Here is a 24,506-nt window from a genome sequence, read left to right as displayed (position 1 = left end):
GCCAAATAACCAAACTACCTTTATGTGGTAAACTACTTAATTGTGCTTAGAGACTAAATGATTAATTAATAACATTGTGATAAGAATAATAAAGTTTGTAAACAAGTGAATCTCTAAATTACCCTTGTGACTATAAATGGCTAAAAGACCCGTCAGAGGTGAAAAATGACCCAAAGCGCCCTTATACACTAAGATGAACAAAACAAAGTGGTTTAATGAGAAGATAAACGGGAAATGACTAATAATACCCAAGTATGATTAAAAATGACTACAAAATTCGTTTGAGTGGTAAGAGCTTAAAATACATTCAATTAGGGAATGTTACAAAAATGCCCTTATGGATGGTAAATGAATTTATAAGACTTACGAATGCATAAATATGCGCTATAATGCATTATATGTTCATGATGACTTGTGAGGCTCATGGTAAGCCATCTCGCAGATGTGATCCCTATTTGGATAAGGTAAGATTATTCATACCTTTGTGTAATATTATGATATTGTGTATCATGTGTATCAATACATTGTGATATAAATAGCTAATGTAATTTTTAAGAGCATTAGGGGTATAGTCGGCATGCCATAGAGTCTATCAGCAACATTCCATCACTCCAGTGCATTCTGTAGCGCTTAGGTGCATTGTGGCACTTCGATGCATTGTGTAGCACTTCAATGCATTATGAGCATTCGTGTCATTTCATTAACTCATGTATCCTAAGCTAACTCTTCTATGTTACTTTGGGCACTCTTGTAATTATGATTTAATATTGTGTAATCATGAAAGGACTTTTATTATAGCATGCGCATGATTTATACATGTGGTCCGACCTTAACCATGTGATTCCTATATTTATGATAAAAGCATGGTTTAATTATCGTACTTGAGGAAAATACTTACGATTATGAATAAATGTGCCTTTTAGACCGAGAGAGAGGATTATAACACTTGCGCATAATGAATCTAGGAAGACTCCTAGCATGATTGTGGTGAATCAGAATAAAAAATTACGATATTAAAATTGGAAGATTTATGGCTATAAGTTCATAAGTGGCTAATATTCTTATCTTTATGAGACTTATGAAATGGAGTGGAATAGATGTGTACTCACTGGGTTTAACGGTTCACCCTTTTATTTATTATATTTGTAGGCTAAGGATTCGTGGATCATGATGAGACAACGATATTGTCGGAGGGTTCTCAATGTGAGTATCATATTACAACGATGAGGATTATTTGAGTCTGTTGCAAATTATTTATTTTCTTATTTTGGTTTTCAAATAAATGAGATACGTCTTTTGTGAATGTTTTATATTCATGTACCTTGTATTATTGTTCTTAAATTTTTTAGGTAAGTCGTATATTCTTAATTGTGATTTGTGGGATCACTTTGTTGGTTCAATGTGATATCTTTAATTCGGTTTAAAATTTCGGGCTGGATTGAGGGTGTTACATGCTTTGTTGAGGTCCGTGAAATCAATGCACATCCTCCGATTTTCATTTGCTTCCTTAACCATGCCAACATTGGAGATCCATTTCAGGTATAATACTTCCTTGATGAAACATGTCGCTAAGAGTTTTTTCGTTTCCTGCCTGGCGCTTTGGATTTTATCTGTGGCTAGTCTCCGTTTCTATGCATGTACCCGAATTAGTATAAATACATGTTACTCTATCTATAAAAATGAAACCAAGTTCTAATGTAACTTGTATAATAACATTATTAGTCCAAAAAACTTATATATTCTATCAAACAATTAAAAAATTTAACCATTAATATTTAAAATATTTCTTCTATTTAATATTTTGTATGATATTGTCAACCAAGCAAGTTTATCATAGCACAACAGTAGTTGGATAATTGTATTCTGACATAAGTAGGAACAAGTTAGTATTAAGCTATTATTATACCAATAAATGAATATAAAATTTTTGGGAGAACATGCAGTTTGGAAGAATAGAAAATAGACTAAAATGTTATAATTTTTAAATACAAATGGTCAAATTTATATTTTGGATTAAGATCAAATGGTTAGACTATGTAAGTTTTGAGGAGTAAAATTGTTATTATATCTTGTCACTATGTTTACTATTTAATGGCCAATGACCTGTTTGTAAAAAAATTAATTGAGTTCCCCTATTTATAATTTTTTTGAAAAAAGTGATCCATTTATTACTAAATACATAGTTGAGTGACAATGGATGTATTTTACCCTTGACTAAAAAACAGTTTAGGCCACCAAATTTTATCTTGAATCCATATTCAGGCACCAAAATATATATTTAACCTTTTCCAGATTTGCGAATGCAAAATAATGAATCTTTATTCTTATTTCATCAAGCGATTCCAAGTTGAAATTTGAGGAATGGGGAAGTGGTCAAAACGGGTCGTTTTCTTGTTTTTCTTTGCTTATCAATTTGTCTGCAAATCCCATTGGGTTCTTCCTTTACTCCCCCTCTTCAAGGAAATCAGGTATGAGATCTTTTCTTTGTAATTTTTGTCCTTTAATTCACCATATTTATTTATTTCAATGCAAGCCCATATTGCAACTGATAAAAATTGTATGATTGACTTCCTGAAAGTTGAATTTTTGTCTATTTCTGGATTTGGGCAATCTCAAGTCTGTATCTTTAACTTTAGTTTCACTAAAAAGATTAGGTTTTTTTGGACTTCTTTTGGTATTCATTATCATTTTGTTTCTTGTTGTCCAATTGTAATAATTTTATGGCGTTTTGCCATCATGACCACTCAATTTTGAAGCCTTTGAGTTTATTGTTTGTCCAGGATAACAAAGAATCTTCAGCTGCAAGGTAATTCTATGTGCTTTGGTATTGACTACATGGTAGCTATATTTTGTGGCATTTCTTTATGCGCAACATCAAATGGCTTGATCGACTACTGTGAAACTTAGTTGCCTATTGATTTTAAGAGAGATAATTGTAATGTTTTCTTGATTTCCCCCTTTATATGCATAACTGATATGAATGTGAAACTGCGGATTTGATTTGTAGAACCTTTAAGCAAGAGGATGATGCTCATGTAGTGCATTGTTCTAGAGAAAGGAGTAGAGCGGCATGGAAAGTAATCCAAGAGGTATTGCACGGGTGGAGTTCAAACTTTTAAGACGCTATCATCTGCAATATTTCACTTTTGATTTTGTCGCTAAAGTTAGTAACCCTTCATGTTTAATTCAGTATTTGATGCCCTCTGTGGAGCAAGAACGATACAAGATTTCAAGTGGATGTAGACTTCACCCTGACAATGATTTGTACAGAGATCAGGAACAGCACAAGCACCATGTAGATATAAATGAATGGCGATGCAGGTACTGTAGAAAGAATTTCTATGAAGAGAAGTATCTGGATAAGCATTTTGACAACAGACATTTTGATTTGCTGAATGCAGTAGGTGGACTATTACACGATAGATTAATTTCCGTTTCCTTGTTTAAGTTTTAATAAATGTAACTCCCTTTGTATCGTCATGATTGTGCTGAAATCAGAGTCATGGTCGGTGTCTGGCTGATCTGTGTGGCGCATTACATTGTGACCTTGTCATGGATTCTTCGCCCCACAAGACTAAGTGTAATCCTGCTGCTGCAAGGAATAAACATCTTTGTGAGGTACCCTTGAAATGATTTTTCAGGCTAATATATATTCTGGTGTTCTTTATATTGTTCCTCGGCTCTTCTCTGCAGAGTCTTGCTGATGGCTGTTTCCCGATCAGCAATGCTGTATCGAGCCGTCTTCATGGTATTTATTCTTTCCCACTTTAACTGCTATTTGTTTACTGCATTTACATATTTTACAAACCCGTAACACCACTTTCTTTCCTGATGTTGCTGAATCAATAGAATTCTTCTTGCGACAGTTCTGTGATGCCCACACTTGCAGTGGAAGTCCAAAACCCTTTTCTAAAGGGCGAAAGGTAGAATTCGCTGTTAACTTAAATTGTTGGATTTATTCCCTACGCATGATGCTCATACACACATTATCGAACAACTAACCATAAAGTCCAAGTCCGCTTATATATCCTTTTATGGGAAAAAAAGCTTATATAAATATATCATTTATGTCTTCTTTTTACCTTATTGTGTATAGAAATGCTTATGCATTTAATTCTTTAAATGCATATATTTTAATAGGTCACCCTATTTTATTTGTGCAGAAGCGAAGAAGTATACATTACATAATTTTATCGATTTTGACGTTGATGCTGCTGCCGCTTTTCTACTTCTTCATTTACATGTACCAAAGGTAAGTATTTTGAACACTTACTTTATTGGCATCATCTTGTTGAGTTTCAGAGGCCATTGCAATGTGCAATATTCATGTTGCAGGGGAATTAAAAGAGGGTCACAAGAACTGAAACGCATCTCACTAAGCAGACGAAAGAAAAAGTCTGGGTAGACCTGCAAGGTTTCACCAATCATTATGAGGGTTTTAGTCTATAAACTTGGGCTTTAATACTTGAAGATCGAGACTTGAAAGTTTCGCCATTTATTTTTACTTTATCAAGTTTTATTGGAACAGTCCTGCATTACCTACATTCATTGATGTTGCTGTACATGTATTTTAATCATGCAAATATGGAGACAATGCAAACCACCATTAATCATGTCAATATTTTGATCAGAATAGGATACTAGTGAACATGTCATGTTAACTGTGTTTCCAATGGATTTTGTCAATTTAGTTGCATTGGTTGTGCTTATTTGAAAACATTGTTTTCCTTGTGTATTTCGGTATTCTGTCCAAAACTACAGAATCTATACAGTACTAGCTCTCCTACTTTGTTTGGGCATGACAAGTGTGGAAATTCATAAGTTAATGTGCCACATAAAAGGCCATGGGTAAGGCATTCTGTAACATGGGTTTTGGTAGTTTCTTGTGTGGTGTGGCTATGGGCAGGGATGGATCAAAAGGGGGCACGAGGGGGCGGCCGCTCATGAAAATTTCAAAGTCCTAAAACTTTTAAATATTTCTGTTTCATTCCCAAACTATGACCTTCATTCTAAATTAGTCCCCAAAATTTTTTAACATTCCAATTGCATCCTGAATTAGCACATCCTTTGCTAATAAAATCGACAGGTCAAGTTATTTTATTATATGATTAAAAAAGACAATTTTGATTAAATTATGGTTGAAATTAATTATATATTTGGATGAATTTGGGGATGAAATTGGAATATCCAAAAGTTTTGAGGATTAATTTAGAAAAAGGGTTATACTTTAGGGATGAAATTCAAATATTCAAAAGTTTAAGAACTAATTTAGAATGAGTCATAGTTTAAGGATGAAATTGAAATATTTAAAAGTTTAGAGATCAATTTAAAATGAAAATATAATTTGGAGACAAGTGATGCAATTAACTCATTCAAATTTTATAAATTCACTCTTCTAACTTAAAATCTTGCGTCCATAGTGTTAGCAATAAATGCAAGGTTTCACAATTTTTATACTTTTTTTCTCTTCGCAATAGCTCGAGATTTAATTCAATAGAGATGATAAATTTATCACTTATAAATTTAATACAATCATGTACATTTCAATGACATCAAATCATATCAATACTATGAATAATATATAACAATATAACATAGGAAGATCTTTTGTTCGCACCAAATACAAAAAATGAACTCATAGCCCAATCGAAAAAATTCATTTCCTTTATTTATATATTTTTTCAATCTTTCTTTTCGGTAATCTATCGTCTTTCTTATACAATCATCTGATGATGTATCATCTGATGATGTATCATCTGATTGCTTTTTCACTTTCACCGTTTACGAATAGTTTACAAATAAACTTCACCAAAAAGATAAAAAGGAAAAAATATTGTTGGGATTGAAATTCTATCATTTGCATCCCATTCCATTGACATGTGAAGGAAGTGACAAAGGGCTCCTCGGCAGCTTCTGATTTGTTGAGAATTGGTTTTATATACGATGGATGTGTTTGTAATATTATTTTGTAGTGAAAACTGAAATAATATCAGTTTCGATACATACAACTTAACCCATCAATCTACAACACTCCCCCGTGACCTAATTTCCTCCCTCTCTCAATTAGTGGTCTACAATTTGCAAACTAATTTTTAGGGTGAGAAAATTGAATTGATTTGAAAATTTGATATTTTCGATTCGTTTAAGAATATTCGATTTGAATTAATTCAACTCGTAATTTTATAAACTTGATTCAATTAAAAAAAATTAAATTCAAGTCGAGTTCTAAATTAAAACACAAATAACTCAAAATTTTCATTAATTGATGGATTGGTTTTTTAATATATTTCAGTCATATTATGTATATGTTTATAGAAAATCGTTTAAATTAGAATGAAATAATATCGTAATATTATAAATATTTATAATTAAATTTAAACAAAATTTTGAACAATTTAAAATTTTTTGACTCGACTCGATCGAAGGCTCACCCCTACTCATTCCTCACTAAAAAAATTTGATACATTTCGTATAGGAGGTGATGCAAAGTGCAAACGTTATTGTAGATATTTTTAATGTTTTTTCTTTTTAAGCAGAACATTTGTAGTGAAAACAACGAAAATAACTTTTTATTATCATTTTACAGTGTTCATATATTTTGTTTTTCAAAAATTAATTTTAAATTTTCCATCAAACATGTTTTCTTAGTGTTCTTCATTCTCTTTTCCACGAGAAAATGAAGATTTTTCAATTTCTTAGTAATGTTCAAAGAAAAATGGAAATGAAAACAGTATGGCAATACGGGATGTCTCAGAAAAGGCGGATTAATATACGGCTAAGAAATGGCGTGACCGGAAATTTAATAAGATACTTAACAAAGTCGGTTTAGCGCTACTAGAAATGTTGAGTAATAATAATGTTATAGGTGGAAAACTTGAAGAAATATAAAAAAATTAGCAACGAACAAACTTAGTTTATCGGTAGGTATCGATACCCTACATAAAAGTATCGATATATATAGTAATATATAAGAAAGTGATGAAAACCGGTTAAAAGCAGACATGTATCGATACCTTTATAAGTATATATATAAAAGTATCGGTGCTTTAGTGATTCAAAAGAATTACAATAAAAGTGCCTATAAAGTATCGATACCTTACACACATGTATCTATACATGAGAATATAACAGGTTAAAATTTGACAAATCCGGTTTCAATTTGACAAATCAAGTAACGAATTTGAAAAAACCGATTGGAAATTGACAAAACCGGTTGAAATTTTGACAAAATCGGTTGACATTTCAGAAATCGATAAAGAGATAATGGAATTGTTAAAATTTGTATCTATACATTTATATGTACCGAAGTATCGATACTGTAAGAATTTAAAAGAAATGAAAAAAGAAAAATGTCTTGAAAGTATTGATATTTTACACACATGTATCGATACATGACAATATAACAGGTTAAAATTTGACAAAACCGGTTTCAGTTTGACAAAACCGGTAAAGAGATACCGAAATGGTTGAAAATTGTATCGATACTTTTATAAGTATATGCACCAAAGTATCGGTACTTTAGGAATTTAGCAAAAATAGCACCTATAAAGTATCGATACCTTAGACACATATATCAATACATGACAATATAACAAGTTGAAATTTGACAAAACCGGTTTCAATATGACAAAACCGATAAAGTATTACCGGATATGATGACGGTATCGATACTTTTATAAGTATATGCATCATAGTATCGGTATTTTAGGAATTGAAAAGAAATGAAAAAAATGAAAACGTATCGAAAGTATCAATACCTCACACAAAAGTATCGAGACTTGGGTAATGGTATCGATTAAATATAAATAACATAACCAGTTAAAATATCAAAGACATTGCTACCAGAGAAATAGATAGAAGACGGCCGTAGTTTTTGAAATCGAAGTGTATTAGTTGCTTCGAAATAGAAGCAAAGCGTTTTTGAAAGCGTAGCTGTTTGTTGCTGCAATAGAAATGAAAGGTATGTTGTCGAAACCCTAGTTTTTTAGTATTACAGTATTTGAAAATAGGGATTAGGTTTATGGGTTTGGGGTTTTCTAAGTAAATAAGGATTTGAGACCTATTATAGGTAGAAAATGATATTCTAGGTAGAAAATAAATATTGATACTTTTATATAATATTATAGGTAGAAAATGATATTGTATGTTGTATAAAGGTACCGATACTTGTAGTAGAGAATATTTCCATTCCTTGAAGGAAACCCGTTTACTCTAGGATTAGTTATCGATACTTGTATATTGAATAAACTGTATGTAAATTGTATTTGATTTGATTTGAGTTAATTTAATGTTTGAATGTTCATAAACTGATATATGAAGGAAAAATGAAGTTAATGGATCTTGCAATTGTTGTTTGCGAAGATGACATTGAAATGGAGCCCGAGAGTATCAACAATGAAGTAATTCGAAATTAACCACTGGGTGGATATATGTACTTCTAGTAAATATCAATGTATTTGTGTAATTGTTGTTGAAATGGTAATTGTATTAAAGTATTTAAGAACTTTAAATTGATTACAAATTTTAAATCTTGACAGTATGACTGAATGCCAAAGGATGAAGGAAGCTGGTAATTACAATATCGGTTCAATATGTAAACTGAAATTGACATTTAGTATTATTTAGCGATAATTTATTGATTAAGAAACATTTATGCTTAATTTTAGGTGAAACATGAGGTGTTGGAGAAGTGAAATTCGATGAATGATGCTGAGAAGGAACCGTATGTGACACTATCCAAAAAGGATAGACAACAATATAAAGCTTGGAGGAAAGTACATGAAAAGAAGGTATTCATTAAACTTGTAAATACTGTGATAAACGGTATATAAAAACACTAACAGTATATATTTTTTTAAAAATATAGGAAGTGTTGACAAGGTGTAGCATCAAAAGAGTGAACTACATAATTGATTTAAAGCCTAAGGTGACATATGCTGGACTTGAGGAAGAAATTAAAAGCAGAGCTTATGACGGGGATAACCTAAAGGCACGAATATTATTGTACCTTGTCGGAATATTTCTTTCTCTGATGGGTGATACATCTCCGAGCAAGGACAATATCAAGTTGATTTGTGATGAAGGGTTGAAAGGTGAATTGAATTGGGCTGAATATGTCTATGACAGATTGACTGAATCAATAATTAGCTTTCAGAAGGGCCAAAGCCAAACATACCTCAAACGGTGCATAACAATTTTAGTATTAAATGAGTTAAAGGATGTGTTGGGTTAGAAAACTTTTAAGTATAATTATTATAGAAAATGATAATGCAGGTTGTATTGTTTGATTTTTGGTCTGATTGTGCAAGTGTACTGACATTCCAAAGAACCGGAGTGGCACACATCCCTGTATGGGGGAAGGAAGAAGTAGTTCGAGTGATGGAAAAATTAAAGTTAGAAAGACTGAGCAAGTAAGAAAGGGTAATAAAAGTAATTATATAATATTAAGAAAATAAAAAATGAATTCATATTGTAATTTAATTTTGAAGGTTATTGGAAAAGAGATAGAGGAAGAAGGATGAAGAAGAGAAGGAAGAAAACAAGGTAGAAGAAAAAGTAGTAAGGGGATTATGGTTAGGGTAGTTCAAGTAAATTTGACATTTGATGTCTAAGTTGGTGGAGCTAAAAAAGCCGATTCTAATTGTTTACAAAGACAATCCAGAATCGAAGAGTCGATTGAGAGCCTTAAGAGGGAAGTGGGTGGAAAAATTGATGGAGTGGTGAAAGAAGTGGTGGAATTGAGGGGTGAATTTAAGGGGGTGATGGGAGAGGTTGAAAAAAATCAATGAAGGAGAAAAAATGAGGGCTGAAATAAAATATATGAAGAGTTGTGTGGAGAAAAAATATGATGAATTTAAAAAGATGAAGAAGAAAAGTTGGATGCAGTGAAGAGGAAGGATGCTAATGTTATGCAGACACCGAAGATTGTAATCGATGTTGACCTGGATTCAGAATGTCATGCACATAAGAAGAAGAAGCAGAAGGTAAGATGAATAAACAAAATTGAATTTGATTTTTATTATTGTGTTGTGACTAATATTTGTAATCAAAATTGTAGGTTGAAAAAGTGAAAATACCAAAAGAAATTGGTGCATTTGAAAGTGGAATGTTGAATATATATGGAATAGTGGGTTACCATTGAGGTCTGTAATATATATTGATTTGTTAGTGATATTTAAATATTTCATGACAAAACATTAATCCAAATTTATTATACAATGATATTGTAATCGAATTGGGAAATAAATACGCCACAATATTTGATGTTGTAACGTTAAAACCTATGGCATGGGTTAGCGGTGTGGTAAGTATAAAGTATAAATTGTTAAAACCTAGTGAATATGTTGTAATTGTGTAATTAATTTTGTTAGGTTATTGATTTGGTCAACTGGGTGTTGGTTAACGATTCGAAGAATATACCAGGGAAGAGGAAGATTGGCTACCTTCCATACAACTTAGCGGTTAGTTAAATTAATAAATGTTGAAAAGTAGTGTTATAGATGGTCAATTAATAATGATTTTCGAGGAAATGCTGACAATGGCATTAGAACACAAGCCATGTATTGACCATGTTGCGGGATTTTGGGAGTGTATATTGAAAGACTATTCGAAATTAACCAATTGTGACACGGTAAGAAACCACATGATTTGCAAATGGTGTTTTGTATTTAAATATTTATAAAGAAATGTTGTATTTCGTTAAATTAGGTGTGACGTTTATTGTAGATATTTATTACAATAAACAACAGTCAGACCAATTGGTATTTTTTGGTGTTGGATATAGTTTCTCATGTTGCAACGGTTAATGATAATATATTTACAACGGCAAGAGACAAAAAGAGAGTGCAAGATGCGAGGAATTTGGTAAGTATGAAAGAAAACAATAATTTATAACGCATAATTTGTTTGTAATATAACTTGATTTTTTTCACGCAGATGACCGTATTAGATAAATATAATAAGGAATAGATATTTGTAAATGCATGTGGGCAGCTGAAGGTTCCATTGAAAAGTTTCAACTTTGTGGAGCATAAAATGAATGCGCAATTGAATGGGTATGTAATGTTAGCATAAATTGAATGCACAATTTATAATGGTTTCATATTTGACATTTGTGGTATTCAATTTTTTTAACAGACATGATTGCGACATTTATGTTATGATGAGGATGAAATGGATAGTTGCTAGAGGGTCAACAAATGATTTGGTAACTGGAATGAAAATTTACTTTTCGGCTAAAATGTTAAAAGTCGTAGATTGAATGATATGGTTAACATACTGATAATTTGAATATAGGTTGTTGGAGATTGGGATGTTATGAGAATATTAAACAATCTCATAAGGCACGATCAAACTAAACGGAGAGATGCGTTGACAATTTCTTGCATGAGACACATGGAAAAACATATGTGATGATGAAAGCCAAATTTTGTATGTGAATGAAATTTTTATGTGATTAGAAAAGTTTGCAATAGGTTGTTGTACATGTTTGTTATACATACCATGTGTTATGATACTTACGATATATGTAGATCAAGACTTGTAGTATTCCAAATGTCGTCGTTATCTTGAGACGTAATAGACATATTGAAATTATAAATAAGAATTGAAAATTGAAGACATCATAGTAAAATAGACATAGTAACTCACACCATTGTCATCATTTGCAGGACCGTTCGACCATTCCATTATGTCTTCAAAAAAATCTGTTCATGTAGAATGTGTGCTTATTTCCAAACTGAGCTTGACTTGAGGACATATTAGTTTGTTATTTCCCTCACCGTTATAGGACCCACATCGCCTTATTTTTTCTCGACCTTATTCTTTTGTACTTATTTTTGCTTTCCTTGTTTTTATTTAGGTCAAGAATGTTGTTTACTACATTGCTTTGGTTGACTGAATCTTTTAAACTAAATGAGTGTTAAAATTTGGCCGTTAGTCTTTTCATCTCATATCTTGCGGTTTTGAAAGACTCTTTGATGCAATGTAGCATAAACGACTTGAAGTTGCACGTAGAGAAATAAATCATGCCATTTGCATAACTTTTGAGGGTATATTCAAGTCAACAAAACTTGGTGCACAAGCCTTCGCATCCTTAATCCACCTACTTATAATCAAAGACTTATGCAAAGATGTGTAATCCAAGTGCTTCAAAACATTAAGTTGATAGCGATATGGAATTCCTACGGTCTTGAATTTTCTACATGAGCATGTTAGGGTTTCCATACCGACATCAAAACTAATTTCAGATCTCTTGTTTTTTTCTTTGTACTTTGTCAAAATATAATTTTGACATTCATCTGATAAGGACTGAATCTGTTCCTTAAGCATGTACAATGTCTCCTGTTGAAGTTATTCTTGGAACAAACGAAATGATTCATGTATATAAATTTTAGCAGCATGACTTTCTAGGTCAATCAGTTTTGTGATCTGGAAAGGCTTTGTCAGAGAACTTAAGTAATCCACTTTCAACTTGATGATACACATTTTACTAATTCCTTCTTCAATTTCACGAACAACATCTAAATATATCTTCGTGTTTTTCAGTGCAATCGTGAGTGAAGCTTTCTTAGACTCACACCTTTGTGTAGAGCGAATATTGGCAAAGAAATGACCGTTAGATATGCTTGTGCCCATAAGTGCTGAGTATTTCCCTTCTCAATCACCCATGGATGCTTTTTGACATTGAATTCTTAAAAAATTGAACACCATTGAATATCAAATTCTTCTTTTATCCGCCAGGAAGCCATGCATGTGTAAAATGTTATTGTAAATTTATGGTCACCAATGTTAGCTTGTGCATTACGAGAAAGATGCCAAGAACATAATATGTTCTTAGTAAAAGGGATAATATATTTGATATCCATCTGTATTACCCTATCCCCATCGGCGACAACTGAAAGAGGTGATTTATTCATCATGTATTGTAAAACAAATTTCAGCACCCATTCGAAAGATTGAGACGTTTCGTAAGCGATAATGGCAGTAGAAATCACTATTGTGATATGGTGATGATTGATAACGACAATAGGCATAATTGGTCGACCATACAAATTATATTTGTATGTTGTGTCGAACGTAATTACATCACTGAAGCACATGTAATCTGATCTCGATATTGAATCAGTCCAAATAGGATTATGCAGTGCCCCTGATTCATCTACTGAGTATGTCATAAAAAAATGGGATCATAATGTTTCTTATAATCAAAGTAAGCAATTAGTGCATTGACATCCCCATTGACAATTTCCTTTGCTTTACCTCTTTGAAGTGCATTATAGATGTCTTTATGTGTAAATTGAACATTCTGATAACCCCTACCTGATACGTGAAATAATTCATTACTTGTGATGTCCCAACACCAACATCTTTCAATGTTGTTGCCTCATCCACATCAGCCTTACTCACATCTCTATTTAAACGCATAAATGGTGTCATAACAGTTGTACACAATGCATGATTATGTTTATGAAAAGACTTACTTAGAACCCATTGATCGTTTGTATTTGTTGCTGTCATCAAGATTTTTGCCTTGCATCAGGTTCTTTTGACTGGCATATGAGCACGTTGATAATCAAAAATATTGATTTTGGATGACCAAAACCCTTATTTTGAATAACAAAATTCTTGTGTCTTCACATTCCTTTCCTTATCAAGGCGTGTTGTTCCTTGACGTGCACTAAAACCATGTTTCCATGCGTATTCCTTGTAAAGTCCCAAGCTTCCTCACGTGAAGAGAAGAGCTGACCAACCAATCTTTCAGATTCATCAACAAAAGTACTTCATAGCATTCCTCACTCGACATAACATTGTTTGATGCAATATGGTCCATGAGTAATGGTTTAAAAGTAAGAAAAAAGTTTGCTTGTTTTAGGAAAGTTCAGTGGTCCCAACAGGAGTAGATGTTGAATTTGTTGTTAGAAGTTGAAGTAGAGGTTCATAAAACAACATGCTTCAGTGGTGCTTTCAATTATATTAGTAGGTGGTAGTTGAAGGGTGGGTAAAACATTTATTTCTTAGGACATATTTAGGTCTGAACAATTAATAAGTACCAAATTCAATAAATTAAACTGGACTTATCGATACCACTAATGAAAATATCGATACTTTGATTATAAGTATATACATGTTTTCTATAAGTATGAATACTTGTTGTAATTATATCGTTACTTTTATTACGATATGCTTGTAAGTATCGATACATATTATTAAAGTATAAACTTTTATAATTTCGAAACAATGTATGCAAAGTATGAAAATGTCCAATTTCGATACTTTTTATATAAGTATTGCTAATTTTATTCAGTGTGCATCTGAAACAATTTGCACAGAAAGTATCGATACACGTATACAAGTATCGATACTTATAATTTCGAAACCAATTTCTTTAAATTAATAGATAGTTTTACAATGAAAACAATAAAAATCTACCGGTTTAATAATAATAGGCATAAACATAAAGTATCGATACTCTAGGTATCGATACTTTTTAGTCCAGTATGCTTCTCAACAATTTGCACACACAAAGTATCAATACATGTATAACAACTATCGATACTTATAATTTCGAAACCGATTACTTTAAAGTTATAGGTAAATTTACAATGTCAACGGTAAAAGTCTACCAGTTTAATAATAATAGGCGTAAACATAGAGTATCGATATTTTTTTGTATAGGTATCGATACTTTTTAGTCCAGTATGTTTCTCAAACAATTTGCACGTAGAAAGTATCGATACACATATCACAAGTATTGATACTTATAATTTTTAAACCGATTACTTTAAATTAATAGGTAATTTTATAATGAAAATGTAAAAATCTACCGGTTTAATGATAATACGTGTAAACATAAAGTATCAATACTCTTTGTATAGGTATCGATAATTTTAGTCCAGTATATTTCTCAACAATTTTCATGCACAAAGTATTGATACATGCATAACAAGTATCGATACTTATAATTGCAAAATCGATTACTTTAAAGTTATAGATAAATTTACAATGCCAACGATAAAAGTCTACTGATTTAATGGTAATAGGCGTAAACATAGAGTATCGATACTTTTAGTCCATTATGCTTCTCAAACAATTTGCACGAAGAAAGTATCTATACACTTATCACAAGTATCAATACTTATAATTTCAAAACTGATTACTTTAAAGAAATAGGTAAATCTACAATGTAAACAGTAAATATCTACTCGTTTAATGATAATAGGTGTAAACATAAAGTATCGATACTCTTTGTATAGGTATTGATACTTTTAGTCCAATATGCTTCTCAACAATTTGCACGCACAAAGTATCGATACATGTATAACAAGTATTGATACTTATAATTTCGAAACCGATTACTTTAAAGTTACATGTAAATTTACACTGTCAACGGTAAAAGTCTACCGATTTAATGTTAATTGGCATAAACACAAAGTATCGATACGTTTTGTATATGTATCGATATTTTTAGTCCAATATGCTTCTCAAACAATTTGCACGCAGAAGGTATCGATACACGTGTCACAAGTATCGATATTGTTAGTTTCGAAACCTATTACTTTAAAGTAATAGGTAAATTTACAATGTAAACGGTAAAAATCTATCAGTTTAATGATAATAGGAATAAACATAAAATATCGATACTTTTTGTATAGGTATCGATACTTTCGCTCTAAATAACGCCGATACTTTCAACACGATTACCAATATTAAACCAATTAATCGGTTAGGTTAATAATATTTTACCGTTTACAATACTGTTAACCTATAAACAATCTGGTATCGAGGTTCAAGTAGTAGGTCACGTCTCTTTTTTATTCGGTAGACGCATTTTTTTCATCTTATTTATTTAAAAAAAGAATTGATCATCTAAACTTGTAATCGAAATGTCGCTCCCCCCCAAAAGGTAGAAGAGAACTCTTCCACTCCGATGAATACCACCATTAGATAAATTGCACCATTCAAGCTTCCTAAAATATCCCTTTCACTAGACACATGTAATACCCCAAATTTTAGATAGTGACCAAAATAAAATTTTTGAAAGTGAAGTAACAATGTATAAACTTTGGAAACATTTAGGGAACAAAATGGTAATTTTAAAAAGTTACAATTTGGCCCGTATATAATTAGTTACTTCAAGAATAACATTTATGTGGGAATCAAATTTTCGTACGGATTTTGTATTAAAAGTTATAAAGCGATAAATTTTGAGGAAAATTTTGGTAAATCGGATCGAATACAAATTTCAGGAAAATCTGAAGGATGATAAACTAGACCTAAAAATATTATTTTTCACATTTTAAAATGTTGGAAAATAATATAAATCATTGGAATTTATGATTTAATTCCATGTTTAATTTGGACCGTATGATTAAAGTGGCAAGATTGTAATATTTGGAAAAAAAAGGGTAAATTGATAAATTAAGATTTTGTTTGTTCATATTTGACTTTAGGAAGATGATAAGGTTGAGTTGTATTGGTTTGATGGTTAAAATGAAGTTTCAATAAGGGAAAATTGGTTTTCTCCCAATTAAATGAATTTAATATTCATTAAAGCTTAAATTAATGGTAAATTATCATGAAATTAATCTAAAATTTCATGCCAATTTGTTATCATCTTCTCCAAGCACCGTGAACCCTCCTAAGGTAAGAAAAAAATTTGGTTTCCATTTTGAGCAATTTTCTTTATATTTCAAGTTATGTCGTGAAATAGAAAATTGTTCTATTCGAAAACTGCTATCTTTTGGTACCAATTATGCTTGCTCAACTTGCTTGATTTCAAAGATCCCAATTCATAGGGTTTGTGTTCACACTAGGGTTCATGAAATTGATGATGAATCTTGATGTTTTTGAGGTTGTAAATTCATTTTCAAGCTTGATTGATGATTAAAACATGTTCAATCTTTCTAGAAATACTTCTATGATTTTCGGACAAGTGATGAAATTATAGAACTTTGTGTTTTGATGAGAGTTGATTAGGGCTTTGATTGTAGAGATGTTGTAATGTTGGATGGAAGTTGATTTCATGCTTGAATCAAATCAAAATCGAGCAAAATCATGAAAAACCTAGTTTTATAAGTTTAAAGCATTCAACCATGGTATGTTTGAGTAAGAACAATTATGGAAAAATTATGTAAGGGCTAGAAATGATGTAGGAAGTATGTTACAAGTCTTAGAAAAATTTGGGGACCATTATAAATTTTTTGAAAAGGTGGGGGACTAATTTAATTTTGGAAAAGTTATGAATGGTTGTGTAATTGTTTAATAATTGTTGTGCTATGCTAGAAATTACTTTTTTGGAATTGAAATGAGTGTTAAGATGTCTCTATTTTGGAAGTTTGTAAAGTTTGGTGATTTAAGTGCAATATTCGTATAGTTGACGTGCTTAAATGTAATTGTCCCTTTGTAAAAGCACTTGGATGGTAATAATTTCAATGCTAGAATTTTGGTATTAAAAATTTAATTGATAAAATGGTGATTGACCATTTTGAATAAATTAAAAAAGTTGGTGCCAATATTAAAAGAATTATTAAGTGTTCAAGTATTTTAATAGAGAATAAGTTTCAAGTATATTATGGATTTTTGTTTAGGAGATTTGTTTATGTTAGTACAATACTAACATATGTATCGATACCAATTTGTGATTTTGTACAGATTGTGATTGATTTTGTGATTGAAGCAAATCGAATATAAAAAGGATCTAGTGTGAAGCATAATGAGGCACATCTTTTGATATATATAAAGTGTCAAGTGAGTGCAATATATGCATGAAATTGTACATAGATGTTTTATACAACATCAGGAAGGCTTGCGATAAGATTACCTTGTTTTATCATAATAATATTTTGCCACGAATGTTATTTTGGGTATGAACTGCCCTAATGTTTATTACATGGTTATAAGTTGCCATGGATGATTTAAATTCATGACTAGATGCCCAAGTATGTTATTGAGGTTCACTGGTATTAATGGCATGCCATAGAGTCTGACAACTACAAATTTAAGTAGTACTAGAGTGTCAAATAAAGACACATAGTACAAGTTAGGTGGGCAAAGTCTGACCTTAGCACTAAGAAGCATTATTAGGTGAGCAAGGCTCGACCTTAGCACTATTGTGCAATATTTGACTCTATACCGGGTTCCTCATGGATTAAAAAATATGGGAAATAGTTATTGATAAAAATGATTTTATTTATATTATGTCGTTTTGATTATGACATTGGAAAATGGTATTAAATTTCATGCATGATTTGTATTACACCGTTTATTGTTTTTAATTGCCTCATTAAGTATATAATTTGTGTGTGATGAGTTTCACGCGTAGGTAAAAAGCCAGGAGTAAAGTAAAGAGTATAGAGTGACATCAAGCATCAAGAAATATATTAAAATATCAGTAAGATATCCTATGATGTAATTTTTGGCTTAGTTAGTGGCATGTACTTATGAATGTCCTAATTGCTTGTTAAACTATTTTGGGAACTAGTTTGTAATGGATAAACTAAACCATTTTACACTAGTTTAATATGGATGATATGAATCAATATTATTACTATTATAAATAGACGTATTTGATTATGATATATATGTTTTAAATATCATATGATAGTTTTACTTGATTTAATATTTTTATATTATCAGTTACCTTTTGAAGAAAACAAAATTTTAAATCACTTTTGAGTTAGGAAATGTTTTAAGAAATTCATGTGATATCTATAACCTGTACTGGTATAAGTATATGGGTTGTAGGTGTTACAACAAATTTCTTGCAACTATTACGATAAGATTTGTAGGTAAATTTACTCAGATTTCCCCCAAAATTAGGATTTTAGTGATTTAGGGAATCAATCGTTTTTTTTCCTTAATGTGTTTTTGTTCTATGTAATAGCCTCTATATCCATTCCTAAAAATTGCTCCGAAACGTCTGAGACGTAGTTTTTCTCAACCAGAACCTTCTTCTCAACCAACATCATCTTCTCAACTAAGGTATTCTTCTCAAGTAAGGGTTTCTAACCAAATCAGGTCGTTTGATATAAATAACTTTAGAACCGATAAAGAGATAGAAAGATTTTATCGGCATTTCAAAGCAAAAAAGATTCGTCCCGAAAGTGTTATTGACATGGATTTCATGTTCGATGAAAAATATAAATTTCATTTTAAACAGATATTTATAGGTTGGGGTTGGCTTGAATTTCTTGGTGTAGAATCAAGATATTTAGCAAACCTTGTTCAAGTGTTCTACAATAATGCTTTATTCCACCGTGTAGGCCTAATATGGGGAACATATATATAATCATAATATATATGTATATATGAAAGGGTGAATCTATGACAACTTCACTGCCATATGGATGTGTAATTACCCATATGTTGAAGAAGAATGAAGTGGATTTTTTGCTTGACTACCCTGTTCGATTATCCCAGAAGATTGACATGTTATCCATGAATAAAGGTAGATACAAATTTATTGAAAATGTCGGTTGGAGTAAAAAAGATGTCATTGGAGTAGAATAAGCGAAAGAGCAATTGAACCCTATTGACAATGATGACCAACAACCGACGGAAGACCCTAGGGCTAAAGAGGATATTACAATGAAGTTAGTTATGGAGTAAGTACATGGTTAATTTCTGGGAGCATTTTGATTCTCGTGTGGGGCACATTAATGAACAAATCGGGAAAATACGAGCCGATATTTCATCATTGCGTGATGAAATCTTCAACTTTCTTAACGAATTCTGTCAATGACATCATACGAGTTATGTAATTCATTCTTTATGTTCTAAATATTACATGTTGTAAAATGTATTTGCTTTTCTTATAACAGCGGTGGACAACCAAGTGTTGAATGAAGAGGATGACATTACAGATGATGATTATGAGGATGAAGATCCAAACAAATATATGGTGTCTACAACACAATCGACAAGAAAACTTGTCATTTTTTACGTCAATGGAGTCATTTCATACTTTTCAAAAAATACAAAGGTTTTAAATTTGTTCATTTCTATACATTATTTTAACATATAAAAATACAATTTTTAATGTCATTTTGTTCATGTTGTAGATTTTATACTAAGACCAGGTGTATATGAATTTCTTCATTTTTGTTTAGAAAACTTTGTTGTTGCTGATAACTCCATAAAAAAGACTTTATTTATAGTCTTTTTACTTAAGTTATTGCTCATCTAAACAAAGTATGCACAACATATTAGTTGCATTTAGGTTATATTTGTTTGTGGTGGATAAGTTTTGCTTTGGAAAAATTTATTTGGTTTGACTGATACTGCTGAGAAGAAAGGGTTTGTATGGATTGTATATGTGCAGGAAATTCACTAAAGAAGAACATTTCGGTCGCGATAAAATATTTCGCAAGGGCTAGTGAAATAGAGAAGTTAAAGAAAGTGAGGATCATTTATCTCGCCAAGCCAAGGTTTATCTTGAAAATCTGAAGTGGATATGCCCTCACGTGCAAGCAAGCCCTCAAGATTCTAATAAGAACCAGCCGCCTTTTCTTTTTTAGCTTCGATAAGACAATGACGGGTATCTAGTGAATCTTCACTTATGCGAAATCCTAGGAGATTTCCCTTTATAAATACCCAACCACAACCACCAACGAAGGTGGCAAGAAAGCTAGAAGAGCTTTAACTGAAGCATGAATGAGCAACTGCAGTGCTTCCCTACCGTTTACCAACCAACCGTCCTTGGTGTCCTCCATAGACAGGCCGTAGCAGAGCGGCGATTAGGCCTCGAGAGAGGTTGGTCGCCAGGGTAGGCGCAATGTTGATCAAAATTGTCACGACAGAGCCCCCAGTTTTTGGGAGTCGTTCTTCCTTTGTTTTTAATTTCTTTACTTGTTTGGGGTTGTATTATAATGATGATACTTTGGTTGACTTTTTTATAACACCATGAACTGACTTACTTGGTGTTAATCTTTGTTTTTCCTAAACAATTATTTTCTGTTTTATGAATGATGAATTATGATTTTGCTTATGACTGTTTTGTTCATTGTTTAAATATTTTGCCTTGACACTATAAGAGCTTTGAGAGATTACCTGGGGTCTTGGTGAAACACGTCTTGACAATTTAAGAGCGTTGAGAGATTGTCGTTTGTCTAGATATTGATTCTTAGATTTGAGAGAATTAAGATAGATCTACATGAACAATGGAATGGATCAGGGATGGTGATGTTCTAACTTGTCTACCTTAGAGATAAGGAGAGAGTTTTAATCGACAAAAAGGGATAGATGCTAGAGTAGGATAGACAACGATTATAGTTTACGCTGAGAGGTATTGCTACAACAACAGTCTGCAAACCAAAGGTTGTAGTTAATGCTGAGTAGTATTACCATGACAACCGTCTAAGAGTACTCAGTAATCCTGTCGGGCAGCTTAGGCATATCATAATAATTCATTCTAGACTTAGAATAATTGTTTGTCATAACAAAAGATTAGCATGAGTGCTCTTCGATAAGTTTGAATATGTGAGGTTGTTTCAAATATATTTGAATCAATGTTTACTTTTTCTTTATTTTAATTCGATAGTTTTGCCTATTTAATTTATCTCGACCAAACTTTTCTACATCCATACTTTATAATATTTCCTTGTTTTTCTTTATTACTAATAGTTTTCTAGTTCGACAAGACTCCAGGAATTAGTTTGTGACATCTAGTTCTAGTTGTGGTGAAACTTAAGAAGAATCGACCAATCCCTGAGGGAAAAGCATTTTACAAGCTTTATTTACGAAAATGATGAACTTTTAACTACTAGAACAATCAGGGACTGGAGAATATGTATGGACTATAGGAAGCTTAATAAAGCCACAAAAAAGACCACTTTCCCCTTCCTTTTATTGACCAATGCTTGATAGGCTAGCAGGAAAAGCATTTTACTGCTTCCTTGATGGATATTCATGATATATTCAAATAGCCATAGCATTGGAGGATCAAGATAAGATTACTTTCACATATACATATGGTACCTATGCATTTAGACGAATGTCGTTCGGGCTGTGTAAAGCCCCAAGTACCTTTCAGAGATGTATGATGGCCATTTTTTTGGATATGGTGGAAGATTGCATGGAAATATTTATGGATGACTTCTCTGTCTCAGTCAACGATTTCAACCGATGTCTTGGTAATTTATCTAAAGTACTGAAATGATGTGAAGAAGCCAACCTTGTACTAATTGGGAGAAAATCCATTTTATGGTAACCGAGGGAATAGTGTTGGGTCACAAAATTTCTTGTCAAGGCATTGAATCGATTTCTTGTCAAGGCATTGAAGTCGATAAAGCCAAGGTGGAAGTAATCGCAAACCTACCTCCACCCACCAATGTGAGAGGCGTAGCAGTTTTCTTGGACATGCAAGCATCTACAGACGGTTTATAAATGCTTTTTCTCAAATCTCAAAATCCTTGTGTCTTTTACTTCAACAAAATCAATCATTTGTATTTAATGATGATTGTTTAAATGTTTTTACAGATTTGAAGAAAAACCTTTCAGCATCACCAATCATTGTTCCACCTGACTGGAACGAACCTTTCGAACTCATGTACGATGCTAGTGATTACGCAGTTGGGGCATTGCTAGGGCACGAAAAGTAAACTCTTTCATGTTATCTACTATGTTATCTGTACTCTCAATGATGAACAAGTAAACTATACCACCACTGAAAAAGAACTTCTGCAGTAGTATTTGCATTCGATAAGTTTAGGCAATATCTCATAGGAACTAAAGTAATTGTGCATACAGATCACTCAACCATTAAGTATTTGATCAATAAAAAAGACGTAAAGCCTAGGCTAATTAGATGGATATTATTGCTACAAGAGTTCGATTAGAGGTCAAGGATAGAAAGGGTACGGAAAACCAAGTAGTAGATCATTTGTTTAGACTAGATAACAAAATTAATTGTCATGATATAATAGAGATTTAAGAGGATTTCCCTGATGAGAAAATTTTATGTGTCACGGTCGTGCCATGATATGCTGACACAGTCAACTTCCTTATCAGTGGTATTGTGCCTCCAGATTTATCTAGCCAAGGCGGAAAATGTTTTGACATGATGTGCGACATTACTACTGGGATGAACCGTTCCTATTCAAGCAATATGGACAACAAATAATCAGAAGATGTGTCCTAGACGAAGAGCACAAGGAAATTCTACTTCAATGTCACTCATCACCGTATAGAAGTCATTTTGGTGGGATGAGAATAACGGCGAAGGCTCTTCAATCGGTTTCTATTGGCCAACCTTGTTCAAAGATACACACGGATTCTACAAGTCATGTGATAAATGCCAACGAATAGGGAACACATAAAAAATACATGAGATGTGATGTCAAAACATTCTGGAGGTTGAACTTTTTGACGTATGGGGTATAGATTTCATGGGACGCTTTCCCATATCTTTTGGTGGCCTATACATACTCATCGCAGTAGACTATGTGTCTAAATGGGTGAAGCCATCGCAACACCTAAAAATCATTTCTAGACAGTGCTGAAGTTATTGTACAAGAACATATTCACGCATTTTGGAATGCCACAGCAATCATCAGTGATGAAGGCACACACTTTGACAACAAATTAATTACCAAGGCATGAAACAATATGGAGTGCGACATCGAATAGCTATGGCATATCACCCCCAGACTAATGGACAAGCCGAAGTCTCTAATCGAGAAATCAAACAGATCCTTGAGAAAGTGGTCAACCCAAGCTGAAAGGACTGGTCGGCAAAGCTAGATGAAGCACTATGGGCCTATTGCACAAATTTAAGACACCGCTAGGAATGTTCACGTTCAAACTCGTCTACGGTAAGGAATACCATTTGCCTGTGGAACTTGAACATAAAGCTTGCTGGGTCATCAAGAAATTAAACAGGATGCTCAGCTTGTTGGAGAAAGAAGACTCTTGGAACTGAATTAAATGGATGAATTCAGAGCCCACGAAAATGGCCGCCTATACAAAGAAAAAATGAAACAATAGCATGACAGAAAAATATTGCCTAAGAAATTTTATTCTGGAAAAAAAACTGCTATATAATTCACGACTCAAATTATTCCCTGGCAAGCTAAAATCACGATGATCAGGACCGTTCATCGTACATCAAGTCCATGACAATGTAGCAATAGAAATTAAGAACCAAGATGATGGATCCATTTTCAAAGTGAACGGGTAGAGAATAAAGGAATATAAAGGAGTACCAGTCATGCACGATAAAACGACATCAAAAACACATGATGCCTAAGAGTTTGCCTTACTTACCTGAACACAATTCGTTACCTAGGCAACGAAAATATGAATTTTGTACATAAATAAATTAAGTTATTTTATGCACTAGTTATCTGTTTTACTTTATTTATGTTCTTTTTATTTATTTTAGGCATACAAGGTACACGGCAGCATGGGGGTGAGAACTTACATGAAAGGAAGAGAAACCCTAGAGTAAAGGATGTTTTGGCGGTAATTGTAAAGAGGGAAACTATCTTTTCCCTACTTTACGTCCAATC

General features: G+C 32.3%; 1 protein-coding gene across 1 annotated transcript; it reads left to right on the top strand.

Annotated features, from left to right (window-relative positions):
• Positions 1-389: 389 nt before the first annotated feature.
• LOC120193210 lies at positions 390-4,668 on the top strand. The gene is made up of 11 exons (XM_039195769.1): positions 390-464; positions 1,150-1,203; positions 2,355-2,468; positions 2,781-2,806; positions 3,008-3,089; positions 3,191-3,400; positions 3,499-3,618; positions 3,694-3,748; positions 3,850-3,923; positions 4,164-4,252; positions 4,336-4,668. The coding sequence occupies exons 1-11, from the start codon at positions 390-392 to the stop codon at positions 4,403-4,405; spliced, it is 969 nt and encodes a 322-aa protein (XP_039051700.1). The 3' UTR covers positions 4,406-4,668.
• Positions 4,669-24,506: the final 19,838 nt, after the last annotated feature.

This window comes from Hibiscus syriacus, unplaced genomic scaffold (assembly GCF_006381635.1).
Source record: "Hibiscus syriacus cultivar Baekdansim isolate YM2019G1 unplaced genomic scaffold, ASM638163v2 tig00116989_pilon, whole genome shotgun sequence".
NCBI classification, from domain to species: Eukaryota; Viridiplantae; Streptophyta; class Magnoliopsida; order Malvales; family Malvaceae; genus Hibiscus; species Hibiscus syriacus.
This window is presented reverse-complemented; position numbering and strand designations above follow the sequence as displayed.